We start from the raw sequence: 14,799 nt of genomic DNA on the forward strand, positions 1-14,799 counted from the left end.
GTCATTTTAAGAAAAAGTATAAATAGATTTGGAAAACACCTCTGTTTACTAAGACTGAAATAGATTTAGGTCAAATAAGCTTACATGGAAGGCCAGATAAAAATGACTGCTTAGTTAAAAACACAAACTATTTGATAAAATAAACCTTTAATTATGCTAATGTTTTTTCTTATTTTTTTTTTATATACTGGCATAAAAAAATCGTCAATTTCTCTCTGTAAAGTATTAATAAAGTAAATTACATTAATATCAATCCGCATTTGCCAAATTTGGTTGAATTACATCACCGGAAGTAGTTTTGGTACATTCACCTTGCATGCGCATTATTTTGTGCGCGAAGCACGCCATTTTGCTGAACTGAAGTCTAATCGGGAAAAGGCCGTAAGGTCCTAATCTAATAACATCCTCTCAGCTACAGAGGAAAATGGACCATCAATACGGCATAGCTGTAAATAACAAATTTGCGCTCTTCCTAGACGAAGAGGAAGACCCATTAGAAGTTTTATCAAGGCAGGAGGAGCAAACTAAGAACAAGAAAAAAGATGGAGAAAAGAAGACCACGAAATCGAAACAGAAAAAAACACCTGTCGTCGAGACGAAAGCTAAAGTGCCTGAGCCGCCAGTTGTGAAAAAAGAAGGTAAATACTTCATATATATATGCATTTTACAAAGTATTCCATGCTCTGTTTTTGCCATGAAATGTAATAAATAAAGATGAGTTATGCATAGTGCACACAAAGTTTAGTCTAATCCGTTTCCTGCTAACTGCAAGCATGTCTGCCATGTGCTAGATCTAGGTAAAACAACCGTATGGTGATCAGCATGGCTCGAATGCTACGATCTGGGTGTCATTATCATTTAGATCTAGTTTTCTAGTGTAATCTAGATTATACTAATTATAGATCTAGAACTAGATCACTAGATCTAATTGAGAGGTGAGACATGGACATGTCACAATCTAGATCAAGTTGACTCATGTCAGTAGGTAGTTCGATAAAAAATTCAAACTCACAATATACTAATAAAACCTATATGGTTGAATAGGGCTTGAAAAAATATTTCCAACCATACTAAATTTATCATTGTATGACAAGTGGAAGGGGAGATATTAATTTTTATTTGAGAGGGGGAAAGTCTTGATTTTTTAGATCCATGTCATTTCTGTTCACTACCGGAAGTTGAATCAAACTGGGAAATAGGTCAAGAGTATTTTTTTGTTTGTGCTGCCAATTTATCTAATTTTGTGACAAGAATGATCCTCAATTTTTTTCTAATTTTGTTTTGAGTTTCTCTTTATTGCATGTAACATTGAATCAATTTTGAATGTATTGATAGGTTTAATAATTATTATTTAAAGAAATATAAGTGTACTCTTAATGAATATATAGTAAAACACTATTTGTAATTGAAAAGTACTTATGTTTGTTAAAAATTCATTTTGAAAGATTTAAATCTTGAAAGAGAATTTTTTTTTATTTAAGTGTCTGGTATCTATACTTTTAAAGTATGAATTAATTATTATGCTGAAAATATTATTTAAAAAATTGAAAAGTAATGCTTTGATTTTAAGTAATTTTTGAAGAATGAAGTAAATAATTTTTAAATCTATATCAAATCTGCAACACAAGTTAATGAAGAACATAATTAATATTATGAAAAGAATAGATGCATTCTAAATATTAATACCTAATGCATGATTGTATATAAGAAAAATGTCTAGATATTCTATTTTATGGGTTGATTATTAATCAAAATAGATTTTTTTTATTGCAACAAATGTTTGTTGTTGTTTTTTTGGAAATAAAATAGCATATTTACAATCATCACTTAGACATCAGCAAATCAATCAAATAAAATTAAAATACATTTAAGGAAATGTAAAATAGTATCACAGTTAAAGAATAATTATAATCTCAGCATCATCCATAATTCCATAATTTTTCTAATAGGCTATGGGTAATCTCACAGATTCTTAGATTATTTGCTGTTGTAAACAATATATTTTCTTTAACAATAGGCACACCAACATCTTTCAAAGCAGCTTTTATTCATTTGCCATTTCATTTCTTGCTCATCTGTCCACACTAAATAAATTAATCCAAAATAATTTCCCCACATCTTTTTCTTGGTAAACAAAAAGAAAATTTATCTCTTGCTCATCTCTTTTTTAGTGCAATAATAATTTCCCCACATCTTTTTCTTGGTAAACAAAAAGAAAATTTATCTCTTGCTCATTTCTTTTTTAGTGCAAAGATAATGCAAGCGTTGTTGCCATTGACTTTTGTCTTACCATCTAAAAATAGCCATTTTAGCATTTGGTGCTTTTCATGATAATAAATTAAAAAACCTAAGATTCTTTCAGCCCAAGTATTGTGGTGAAGCACATTTTTTTATACATACTAATGGGCCTGATAAATCCCTTTGTAATGAGAAACTCATTAATATGCCCATTGTAGACTGAGGTATAGTTTGATTTAAAAATTGAGTGGAGTTTACTAACAGTAGAGATATCATGGTTTGATAATTAATTTAGAGGACAACTAAAAGCATTAATCTGAGAGTTAAATAGAAACTCTGGTGCATCTAGCAATTTTTAATGCAGTGTAAAGTGTCCTTGATGTTTCACCTAAATGTGAAAAACAAACCATAGTATTGCCTTTAAAAATGTAATTCAATTTCTTATATTTTTGTATTTAACAATAATAGCTATATAATATTTTAATCAAAAAATCTTAAAATTAATAGTAATAAAATATAATAATAATAATAGTAAAAAAAAATTATAGTGAAATAATAATAACCTAACTAGAGTAGTTGATAATTATATGATGCAAACAAAGCTTAAATTCTATGAACACTACAAATGACTAGTGGTACAAACTTATTTAAAAGATAACTAAGAATTTTTTAAAATTGTATAGATTACATTAAATCATATATTGTATTGAATTGGAATAATTAGAAAATTATTTAACCTTATGTAAAAATAATTAATTTTATATTTAGATTAATCAATTGCTTTTAAAAAGAAATTATTCAAATCATAGATGGTTATAAATAGGGGGCCGATTGAGATGGATTTAAATACGTACTGACAGTGATGGATGTATATATGTTTTAGCAAAGCTCTTGTTTTCATGGATAATTTTGTTTCTGCCAACTTGTCCAAAAATATAGTGTTCAGTGCTGAAAAATGTCAACTATCGATAATTGGTCACATATTTGAGTGAATCGAGAGGACTTCACTCGAAGACGTTTTTCTAATTAAATCTGATTGAAAATATGCTTCTAAGTTATCAATTACGAATCTTTAAGTAATTACCCAGATGAGCCTTTTTAAAAAAGGTTGAAACTCGGATTATTTCAATTGACAAACATAAAAACAAAAATATGCAGTCATTTGATCTTCATTTTAATAAAAACAAGCCAACACTGGAATAATCGGGACATGACATTTGAAAATATTAACATTCTAGAGCACATTGAGCACAAATTTTGTACAAAAAAAAATAAAAATGTAATTTTACTATGAAATTCAAAATACCAACGTTTATGGACCTATGCAGGTTTTATATGATAAATGGAATACTACTTCCGGTGTTTATACGCGGATTTCGAACTCACTAATGTCAGTCATGTTTAAGTCTAGATCATTTTTATTTTTGTCTGCAATAAATGAATAATAATTTAGATCTAGATTAGGCCTCAGCCCTTCATCTTATGCTCAATCTAAAAATCTTGGTAGAACAATAGCGGATATAACCTACATTTCTCACAAGCTTAGTGACTTTTAGTGTAAGTAACTGTTTTTAGTGCACCTTGACCTAGTCAATCAATAAATGTACAGTCATTGGTTTTGTGATATTTTTAAAATTGTTAATAATTTATTGTGCGTTCTAATAAGCATGATGCTAAATCTACCAATTTGTTGCTAGTTGCATAAACAGTAAAAAAAAAAATTTTGGCCACCCATGTTCGGTAATAGTTTAGATGCCCAGAGACATTTAGTGACCACCATGTTGTTTTTAAGCATATTTATATCGCTTATCTATATTAAACTTTTTTTAAAGAGATTTTTCTTCTTATGCTGTCAACTTATGCATTTTTAAGTGTATTTACTGAAATGAAGGTCTAAAAAAATGTTAATAATAAATTGATGAAGTTGTTTCTTCATTTTTTCAATAACTTTTTTAAAGAGAGTTTTTTGTTCTTATGCTATTATTTTAAATGAATTTTAAAGGGAAACTCCGATAGTTTTTCAAATTTTAGTTATTGACATATTTAAATTCTGCGTAAAAAGTTGTAATAGTAAACATTATATCATTTTTTATTTAAATGCTCGGAAAATTTTATATTTAATAAATTAGACAGAAAATTCTCCACGCCCCAAAAAAAAAACGGGGTTCTGCGAGATGTTTTTAGTTTTTAAAAACGTGACGTCACGAGGGTGCTGGCTAAATATAGATCTAGACCTATATAACCGATAAACTCTATAGTCTAGATCTAGACCTATCGGATCGCATTTATTGTTACGCTTCACAGCTAGATCTAGTCTCCACGTTGATTTATAATCGGTCATTGTTTATAAACCTCTATTTCTACTTGAAGAAAATTAAATATTGTTCTTCAGCTTGTTGCAGTAGTTCCAATCACAAAGATAAAATCAGCAAGTATGCTGATACAGAAATTAGTTGTCTCTTTTCATTTGTTTCCAAGAGATGAAGTTTTAAAGGGAAAATGGGGAAAATTTATTCGCCTGAAGAGCAAATATTTTACAAAGGCATTAGCTAATTCCTGTTTATGCTCAAACCATTTTGAGAGAAGCTGTTTCAGCAACTTCATTGCTGTGGAAATGGGATTTAAAAAAAAAATTGAAGTTAATACCAGGTGCAGTACCAACAATACATTGGATTTCCAGGCCAAAGAATTCAATTAATGATACTACTGAGACATTTTAAACAACTGAAGTTCATAAATATAAATGAAATCAGATTTGTGAGCTAGAAATTTACTACGAATACTAGATCTACTATTAAATTTCTTATTTAATAAGTAGATCTATCGTCTACGAAACTCAATTCCAACTTTTTAACTTTTGACCTTGGGGGTGTGTCTCGCCGGCTGAGCCAGCGTCAAGCTCTCTCATCACTTTTTCCATGTCAACCAATGTTAGGTCGAAACAGCACACAAAAATCATAATTTTCTTACGGTCAAACATACAGTCATAATTTATACACCATTAGAAATTTCTTTTAAAGTATTTTAATGATGTAATAACGAAACATTTTTTTTATCAAAGATAATTTCTTTTTCGCCTCCCTATCAATGAGTATCAATAGGATTTGAGTGCACCGTCGTGACGTCACACAGAAATTCAGTGAAAATCTGACTGTTTTGGATGCGCAGAAAAATTATGTCACAAAAACATCAATTACTAAGTTATTCTTGCAAATAAAAAAAAAAGAATAATATATTCATTATCTATAAATCAAAACACATATTATATCAAAAATTGTCAAAACCATCGGAGTTACCCTTTAATATTAGATCTAATAGCTGCTAGACAGAAAGACAAAACAGCAACAGAAAAATGTTGGCAAGTAATTCAAGGGAGATAGTCTAGTATTAAGCCTTAAAACCAAAATGGTTATTTCCAATGACAATATATGGTAATAAGAAATAAAACTTAAAAATTTATATTTTAAAAACTAATTATCTCAGAGGAAATCAAATTACATATTTGTAATCTGCATTTTTTTCTGCATATTCTTAAAATATAAGAGAAACCTGGAAAAATAGTAAATTGATATATTTTCCCAGAGAAAACAGTACCTCCTAGGCAAAGTGACAGGGGTGGTAGAGGTTCAGCAAACAGGAATAGGGAGCCTAGAGAAATCCGTGATAATGATGGAGAAAAGCGCCCTCCACGAAGACAGGGACCAAAAGAGAACCGTGAGGCCAGGGTAGGAGATGAGAATGTACCTCCAGAGTTCAGGTAATTATCTCATTACTATTTTTCTAGTATTATCCTAGACCATATTACTTTTGAATTTTCTTTTTTTCTTCTCGAAATAAATGTACTTATGTTTAATTTTTCAGGGAACGACCTGAAGGTTTTAGGCGAAGAGAAGATAGAGGTGATCGTGAAGGTGGTTTTGGTGGTGAAAGGGCTAGGGGCAGAGGAAGAGGTAGGGGGAGAGGACGTGGTGACAGGGGAGGCTTTGGCCCAAGAGGAGGTTTTGGTGAGCGCAGTGATAGAAAGCGCGAGTTTGACCGTCACAGCGCCTCTGATAAAACGTAAGTTGTTTTTTTTCTTCCCTTTGTAAAATTAATATTCCTGAGCTTATTAATTTATCACAATGTTCTAGTTTAACTAAGAAAATTAATTACAAAATTTCAGAGGTGTCAAGCCTGTTGAAAAGAAAGAAGGGGGTGGCTCATACAATTGGGGCAATTTCAAGGATGATCTTGAGTAAGTAAACATTCTTAAAAAGTTAAATTGCTTGGTATGATGAAAAAATTTGAATAAGACACCAGTGGTTACATTTACCGGATACTGACCAAGCATTTATTTATATTTATTGATTTGTTTTAAGACAAATGTAATGATAATGGTTGTATGATAATTCCTTTATTTTTATTTGTTCTGTAGAGAACCAACCCCCCAGAATGAATCTACTGAGTGGGCAAATCAAACAGAGCCTGGAACTGAAAACCCTGAGCTTAAGTAAGTTTTGGGTTATTTGTGCTGATATGCATTTAAATCATATCTTGTAATTGTTACAGAGATGATCTTACAATGTCTTAATCAATCCTTTTAGTGAAAGTGCTGAGGGTGAACAAGCTCCCGAAGAGGATCCTCAACCACAGGAAATGACCTTGGATGAATGGAAAGCGTTACAGACACAAAACAAACCCAAGGCAGACTTCAACATTCGCCAAGCTGGTGAAGGTGAAGATACCACCAAGTGGACTAAAGGTCGTGAATACCACAAGAAGCATGAAGAGGAAGATGATGAAGAAGAAGAATCTGAGGAAGAGGAAGATGAGGTTAGTTCAGAACCAAAATTAAAATATCTTTATGGGCTTCTTATCTCACTAGATGGAATGACATACATTAGGTGACTTGTGATGTGAACATTGGCTCTTACATTAACTGAAACTGTCATAAGCTGATTAATATTGCTGCCATTTTGGTTCTGTGGTGTCCAGATATTTTCTATTCCAATCTGTTTTTAAATGTCTACCCAAATTAGGTGACTAATATATGATTAATATTATTCCTTTTTCCTACGACATGGCCAAAATTGTGCCTAAACTCAAACTCCTATTCCTTTTTCCAATTATCTTTCAGAATATAGTTTTAAGGATATTAAACTTCATTTTAAGGCAGTTTTAGATTTCTAACATACACATTTAAAGCTGAAAATAAAAACCTGAATTCCACAATAAGTTTACAGTTTGTGTTGGAAGACATTCCTATAGTCATGTTTCCTCTGCCTTTAAATCTTGGGGAAAATTATCTTAACTCATTAGCTACTAATGCGCCCATCCCCCCTCTCTAATGCACCCGCCACAGCACACACACACAGTGTGACTTGCATAGCTCTTGTTTTCCTGCGCGATGCGTGGTATTTTGAGCTGGCTGGGTTTTTTAAAAAGTAGATATATAGATCCTTTCGTTTAAAAAAACAGATGTTTTTACGTCTTTCGCTTCAGTTTCTATGGGCCTTCAAAGTTCGGTGATTTTTTTTTATAGATTTTCCTTAGCTGCGCAGGCCATTTTCTCAATGACATTTCAATTTTTAGACACATTATCGCAAATAATACACAAAATACAGCTAATAATGAACTTGATATTGATCATTAGAATTAAGCGCTACATTTTGACTTAGAATCTGGTCCGATTCAATGAGAGAGTGAAGTAAGCATTAGATCTATCATCTAGTCTAGATCTAGACTATTCTGGATCTAGCGTCATTCTTTGACTGATATTTTGAACAGTTTTTATTTACCACATGAAAACTTTTAATGAAATAGATCTAGTTGGGGGTGTTGACAACGTTGGTTTGGACAATGGTTTGATTACTTTTACTTTGTTATGCTAGAAGTAATGAAATCTGAGACATATGCAGAACCACATCAGCATGATGCCATGTTCAGGAAACTTAGGGCCTCACGCGCACCCAGTGACCCAAGTCAGTAAATACTCAAGACATATTCAGTTTTTATATATAAGCATAATGTTTATTGTATAGGCCTAAATTCCTACTTATCAACATTACTGGTCTTTGGATAAATGTTAAAGGTTACCAAAAATTACAGATCTGATGGGGGGGGGGTCCACTAGTCTTTAAAAAATCAGTCACTCAAACAAATTTTCGTCTTTACCTGTTGTTTTTATTGTTTTAATCTTGTAAAAACTATTCAAATTATACATCATTTTAAAGGTCATCCATTTCTTTTTTTAGAAGTATTTTTTGTTATTGATAGATGTTGTTTTATGTTTTTTTTTAAATATATTTTGTAAAGTCAGTCTATTTCTGTTTTGGAGCTACCTCCCTTAGCTTAGTATTTAGAGAGATGCTGCTTAAGTATGGGCAGACCTGCCTTTCGTTACGCAAAATGTCCCAAAAAAATTACCGTCAGTAAGCAAATACGCATTTAACCCGTTTCGTATCCTTTTTCCCCCCTTCTCTTGACTAACTTACGAGCGGCCACGGAGGTCACGCTAAGCCGTCCTGTTGGGGGTCGGGGGAACACATTGTGTCCAGATCTATACGTTGATTGGTTCTTTAAAAGCAATTAGATTTAGTCTAGAAATGAAGAACGCGAGAGTGCGGGAGTGGCAGGTTGGTACTGTCAGTTAGCTGATACACCCTGACTTTTTTTTGTGTAAGTTCATTAGTAGAAATTAATTATGTTGAATCCCTGATTCCCGTATTCATTTGTATAGAAAAAATATCGAAGTGCTATAGATTCTAAACACATTGAGTGACGTTGTAGATATCTAGTCTAGATCTGGATTCTAGAATCTAGATAACTTGTTATACAGGAATAGAGTCTAGCTAGTCATTACGTTATGTCATGATTCTCTATATTACTCTACAATCTAGATCCAATTTAGTTTTAGTATGATTTAGATTGTCTAGATCAATAACATCTACTACCATCTAGACTAGATTCTTAGTATAGAATTGATCAAGGATGAAGGTAGGTCGAAGAAAGTTTGGAGTAGACCTACGTTTGTAGCGGATCCACGGCATCGGTAACAGCTTAGATCTAGAGTAGATTATATTCATTATATAGACATAGATCCAAGATTATATTCATTATATAGACATAGATCCAGATCTAGTCTAGATATCATCTCTATTGTCGTATTGATCTAGATTTAGATTGTAGATCTAATCATGACATCTAGATCTACTATCATACATATGACAAAATAGTGTTATGCATTCTGGTGCCAAAATACGCATTTTGACCATCAGCATTACGCATTTGGACTTTTTTTGGTAGGCAGGTCTGTATGGGCTTAGTAGCTATTGAGTCAATGAGATTCCAAGTTGGGGCACATAATTAGATTTCTAGATGTTCGTTCGCAAGACAGTTATGCAACATTATGTGGGTTTTGCACAATTCATCACTGAAAAGGTTTTTCCTCACAAATAAGAGCTTGTAATTATTGTGATCAACCTTAATGCCTGTTTTCTGAGATAGTTTATGCAAGCAAGATGAAGTAGAGTGTGCATCATTTGTACTTGTCGGTAGACTGCGGCAGCATTAGTACAAAATTTTGAAGTGTTTTAGTTTTGAATGGAGATATTTACAAATCTTTCATCCACCATGTAATTGTCATGAGAAATGTTAAAAGCATTCTTCTTTTCAGCCTAAATATGTTGCATTTTTGTAGGCTAGCAAAAAGAAAATGTAACATTTTCATACAAAGTTTGATTTATACTTATAAAGTATCAGTGTGCATATTATGAAAAGAAAAATGAAAGTAAATGTACATTAGTGGTTTAAGTAAAAGCATAGTATTTATTGAAAAGATGTGCATATATTTGTTCATACATATGCGGTAAATGGTTTACAATTTTATTTCTCTTTTTAGGAAGATCGTCATGCTCGTGGCAAACAGTTGGTAACTGACATCCGCATTACCTTCAATGATAATCCAAGACGTGGCAGAGGCAGGCGTGGTGGCCGTGGAGGTGCTGAAAGAGGTGGATTGGAGCGTGGACGTGGTTCCCGTGGTGGTCCACGAGGAATGGGTGGCAAGCCCAGAGAGTCTGCTCCTCGCTTTGATGATGAGGCAGATTTTCCCTCACTTGTCAAGTCTGCTGCTTAACCAGACTAGCACATTCAATTTGCTTAGTTTGATAACTAAGATCTTATCAAGATATTTTATTTTTCACAACCTGGAGAATCCAGCTTAATTTGGAAATATCTACAAGTTCTTGAAAAACTTTTTGTACATATGTGACGACTGCCACTGGAATTTAATAATTGTTGAGACTTTACTGAGAATGTTTTTCACTTTAATATGTTGCAAGAAAGTTTTGCAGATAGTACATTACCTCTTCATGCGTGGTGGGCTGATTTTATGGATTAGTTGTGTGGGTCATCAAAGGTCATATACTAAGTACATGACCTGGTATTTTTTGGCCAAGACTGACCTAGTAGAGACTAGACTGTTTACCACTGATGACATAATTATTTAAAGTGTTCTTTGCTATTACTAAAGAACAGTCTGTCCATAAATTTGCTTATTCCATACATCATGTACATTTTGCTCCCACGTTGACAAAGGTATGTTAGTGTGATTTTCAGTACTGGTACAAATGCTGTATGACTTGTTCATCTCATGGGTCAGATTAATCATTAGACATTTCCTGCATTCATTTTTTTTTAACATGGATAGATGTATTTTTTTAATGTGGAAAAGTATTCTAAATAATGTATTCATTATTGAAAGGTGGTAGATTTAATACTTTTTAAGGCTGTATTTGTAAGGTCAGGAATGGTTGTATTATATTGTTTTAAAATAGCATGGGACTAGCCATTTTATTTTAGACTTCATTTTCTACTTCAATTTGGTTTTTAAACATAACTTGCTGAAACAAATTGTTATACAAGTAAGATATGGAGCTTGAGTGTGAAGCAAATGTGTTCTGCAAATATTGTGTTATGTTGAGTGTTGCATTTGAGATTGTCCAGTGTAATTTGTGTGATTTGTTTTTGACAGAAAATTAAATTAATAAATATCCCTTTACTAATGTTTTTTGTTTTTGCTATTATGATTTTCACTTGTCTGTTGTTAGAGGTTGAAACTAGTAAGGCTATTAAAGTTATTTTGCTGTAGAAACATAAGCACACCTCTACTAATTTTACTTGTATTATGTGCTTTGTCATGTTTGTATTTACATTTTTTTTTTTTTTCATGGTGGTTCACCAGAAGCTTTTGAATCTGAGAACTAGTCATTTAACAAAAGGCTACTTAAGTGGCTTTACTATAAATGAACTTTTAATGCTGTATTGGTATACTTTTACACAATACAGAGTTGAACTATGTAATTGAGGAGATTAAAGAGTACTGATACAGTGATACCGGTACTCATTTTAAGCATTTAGTTGGGCCGTTTTTAATAAACCTTTTCATGTAAAGTCAATTTTTTCAAGATACTGGATTTCATAGGAAATCTCCAGTACCGGTAGGTGAAAGTTTCATATAGGCCTCGTTTGGGTTAGAAACAAATACTGCATGGGGTAGTAGTTATGCCTCCGCTCACAACACATGAAGTGATAGATCCGTTGGTTAGTTTGGTTTAATCCTATGAAATATTTTATGGATAAACTAACCTCTTGAGAGATGGAGGTTACTAAAATGAACAAAAAAAAAATTTATCTATTGGTAATTAATAATTTTGTGTAAAGCTGCCTGATCTGGAAGCCACTGAGAAATAGAACTAGTTATGTGAACCATTCAACACAATATTTTAAGAACGCAGCAGAAAGAAGTACTAGATCTAGATTTTTTTTCCCCATGCAATCATACATTTTAGTCATATTTATTTTGTTTTTGTCTTTTTGCGAAACAAACCTGTTCTGATAATTTTCACATTGAAATATTTTGATGCGAATAGGTCTACCAGCCATTGTGAGCATCAGAGTTGGAGTGAGGGGGGAAGGGGCACCAATATAGTAACTTGCCCAGGCGCACGTTTTGCTCACCACGCTACTGCAAATGATGGATTTCATGTGTCCTATTTTTTCGTGAGAGGGTCGTCACCAATTCAGGAACGGCGAAGCCTTTCTACACACGGGCCCTATAATATCCATTAAATTTCTTCTTGTGGTCATTTACACCACGAGGATGTTAGTAGATGTAACCTTTAGATTACATTCTAGCCCAAACGTCCTGCTGGATGACGGGATGGCAGGGTTCGGACTCGGGACTTTCGAGGCCGTCGAACTACAGTTGAGGAGCATACCACACGAAAAGGCAGCCATCTAGGTTGCCAAGATGAGGTCGGGAAAGCATAGACCAGATATTAGATATGTTGTCAATCAGTGCCCTAGCTAGGGATTTGGGACCCGGGGAATTGGCCTCTTTAGGGTCCCCTGCTTTTGACATGAAATAACACCCAAGTAAAAAAAGAATGCACTTTGTGAATATCTGACAATGAAATAAAAAAAAAAACAGTGGCCAAATATTGGAACATGTTATTCACAATTAATAAATAGATCTATATAGGCTACTTTTTTGTTTTCATTTCAACTAAACATATAATTATTTAATGAAATTCTATCAAAAGGTTTCAAATGCGATATTAAACTTAATATATTTTTCTGTGAAAGAAGTTGTAGCCAAGATGAAGGAATTGGTACAATGTGTCAGTCGAATGTTATACTTGAATATTGTAGGGGATTTTTCTTCATGGCTAGGGCTAAGAATGGTTCTGATGCTTCCTAATGGGGACGACTTAGTCACTTAATAGCAAAAAAAAAAACTCTGTTCTTTTGTTGTCGACTATTTTCAACTAATTGTATTGAAATGAAATAGAAATTTCCAACTTAATTTAATGTGTGGCTGAAGATTGGAAAATTGGAAAACAAGTACATCCGGCTACAAATACAATTGACATTGTCGTTGCTATGATTGATGTAAAGAAGAAAAACAATGGAAAAAAAATTGCACGGACTGTTTCTTTAAAAGCAGAATATTTGACATTTTGTGACTATATTAACAACGAGTCTTTGTTGAATAAAGAATTTCCATGAGATGATGGAAATGTTATGTAGATAAAACCCATAGCTGAAAGTAGATCTGTAATGTTAAAAAGTTTATAAATGTTTTAGCAAACGACATAAACGATTTTTAAGTCAGAATGATTTTAAACACCTTTGTATTTTTTGACAACATATATATATATATACCTGACATAGCACAGCTAACATATATATAGCACACACTGATCAGATTCAGAAGTTATACGATTTTAAGGGAGACCAAAAAAAGCTGAAGAGATCAACTTAATTTCTTAAAATGTCTAGAAAAGGTTGAGCTTGAATTTATATGTGGAGCTCAAAGATATGAAAATGCAGCTTTAATGTTTAGAATCATGGAGGAGTACAGGAAATTTATTAAGAACCAACAGAATAGCTATTTAATAGATGTGTATAAAATTTCCTCAATCTATGTGGTCAACATACTTCTTCAGAAATGAGCTTATTGCCTAGCATTTTTTTTTATACGATTGAAATATTTTTTTAATTCTGAAATTATTGCCGCTAGAGGCGAAGCTTAAGACCTTTATTTTACACGTCTTTCCTTTTCTTTTTTTTTTGGGGGGGGGGGGGGATATGTATTAACTATAACTATTAACAAAAGCATAACACATTAGGGCAAAGTGTTATACAAAAAAGGCTCTTCTGAAAAAAAAAAAAAGCACTGATTCAGAAAAAAAAAAACGAGAAGAAAATGTCAGGCGAGCAATCACAAGATGCCGGACTCACTAGATCTATTTAAGAAGAGAAAAAGAGGTTCATTCTTATATGCATTGGTAGTTGTTTTTTTTTTTTTTAACTCTGAGCGTCTACTCTTACTGGAAGCAATAATTGATGTAGCAAATACATATGGAGCAATCCAACCGAAAAATTCTTAAGTTCAACAACCAACAAAGTATTGTAAAAATGTCAGTTTCAAAATATTGGCGTATATGATGATTTTTCAAAAGACGACATTCAAACAGAAATACCATGACTGAGAATGGATCTAAATTTAAGGCCACAAAGGTTATTCTTAAAGAAAATAAAATTTGACATAGCATGATTCATATGCCACTAAGACCCTACAAAATAGGCCTCTCTCTAAATCATGTAACAAAGCCTTCAACCGTTTCTTACCATCTGCTTATCTATGTCGTCTCATGTGAATAAGGATTTTTTAAATTAAGAACTGTAGATATATTGTATCAAACAACTGAATTAAAAAAAATAGACACTCATTTTATAGTTTTTTTTTTTTGTTGAACAATCAAATTGCGTAGGTAATTATAAACTATATGTATTACAGCGCAACAAACCAACGAAAAAAAAAAAGGATTGGGGGGTGGCGACACCCACCCTAGTGACGCCACTGATAAAGGCCTACTCTATTTGTTTCACATTATATTTGAGTGAAGGCCTTTATCGACCAAATAAAATTAACGACAATAATAAAAAAAAATGTTGCACAGATATGATGTGGGTGACCCACCCCACCACTATTGTGCAGCAGTAGGCGACATGCAA

At 32.6% G+C, this 14,799-nt stretch overlaps 1 protein-coding gene across 1 annotated transcript; it reads left to right on the plus strand.

Annotated features, from left to right (window-relative positions):
• Positions 1–307: 307 nt before the first annotated feature.
• LOC106067153 (plasminogen activator inhibitor 1 RNA-binding protein-like) lies at positions 308–11,278 on the plus strand. The gene is made up of 7 exons (XM_013226298.2): positions 308–638; positions 5,821–5,995; positions 6,100–6,297; positions 6,401–6,472; positions 6,653–6,727; positions 6,822–7,050; positions 10,118–11,278. The coding sequence occupies exons 1-7, from the start codon at positions 425–427 to the stop codon at positions 10,352–10,354; spliced, it is 1,200 nt and encodes a 399-aa protein (XP_013081752.2). The 5' UTR covers positions 308–424; the 3' UTR covers positions 10,355–11,278.
• Positions 11,279–14,799: the final 3,521 nt, after the last annotated feature.

Source organism: Biomphalaria glabrata, chromosome 5 (genome assembly GCF_947242115.1).
Source record: "Biomphalaria glabrata chromosome 5, xgBioGlab47.1, whole genome shotgun sequence".
Classification (NCBI taxonomy): Eukaryota; Metazoa; Mollusca; class Gastropoda; family Planorbidae; genus Biomphalaria; species Biomphalaria glabrata.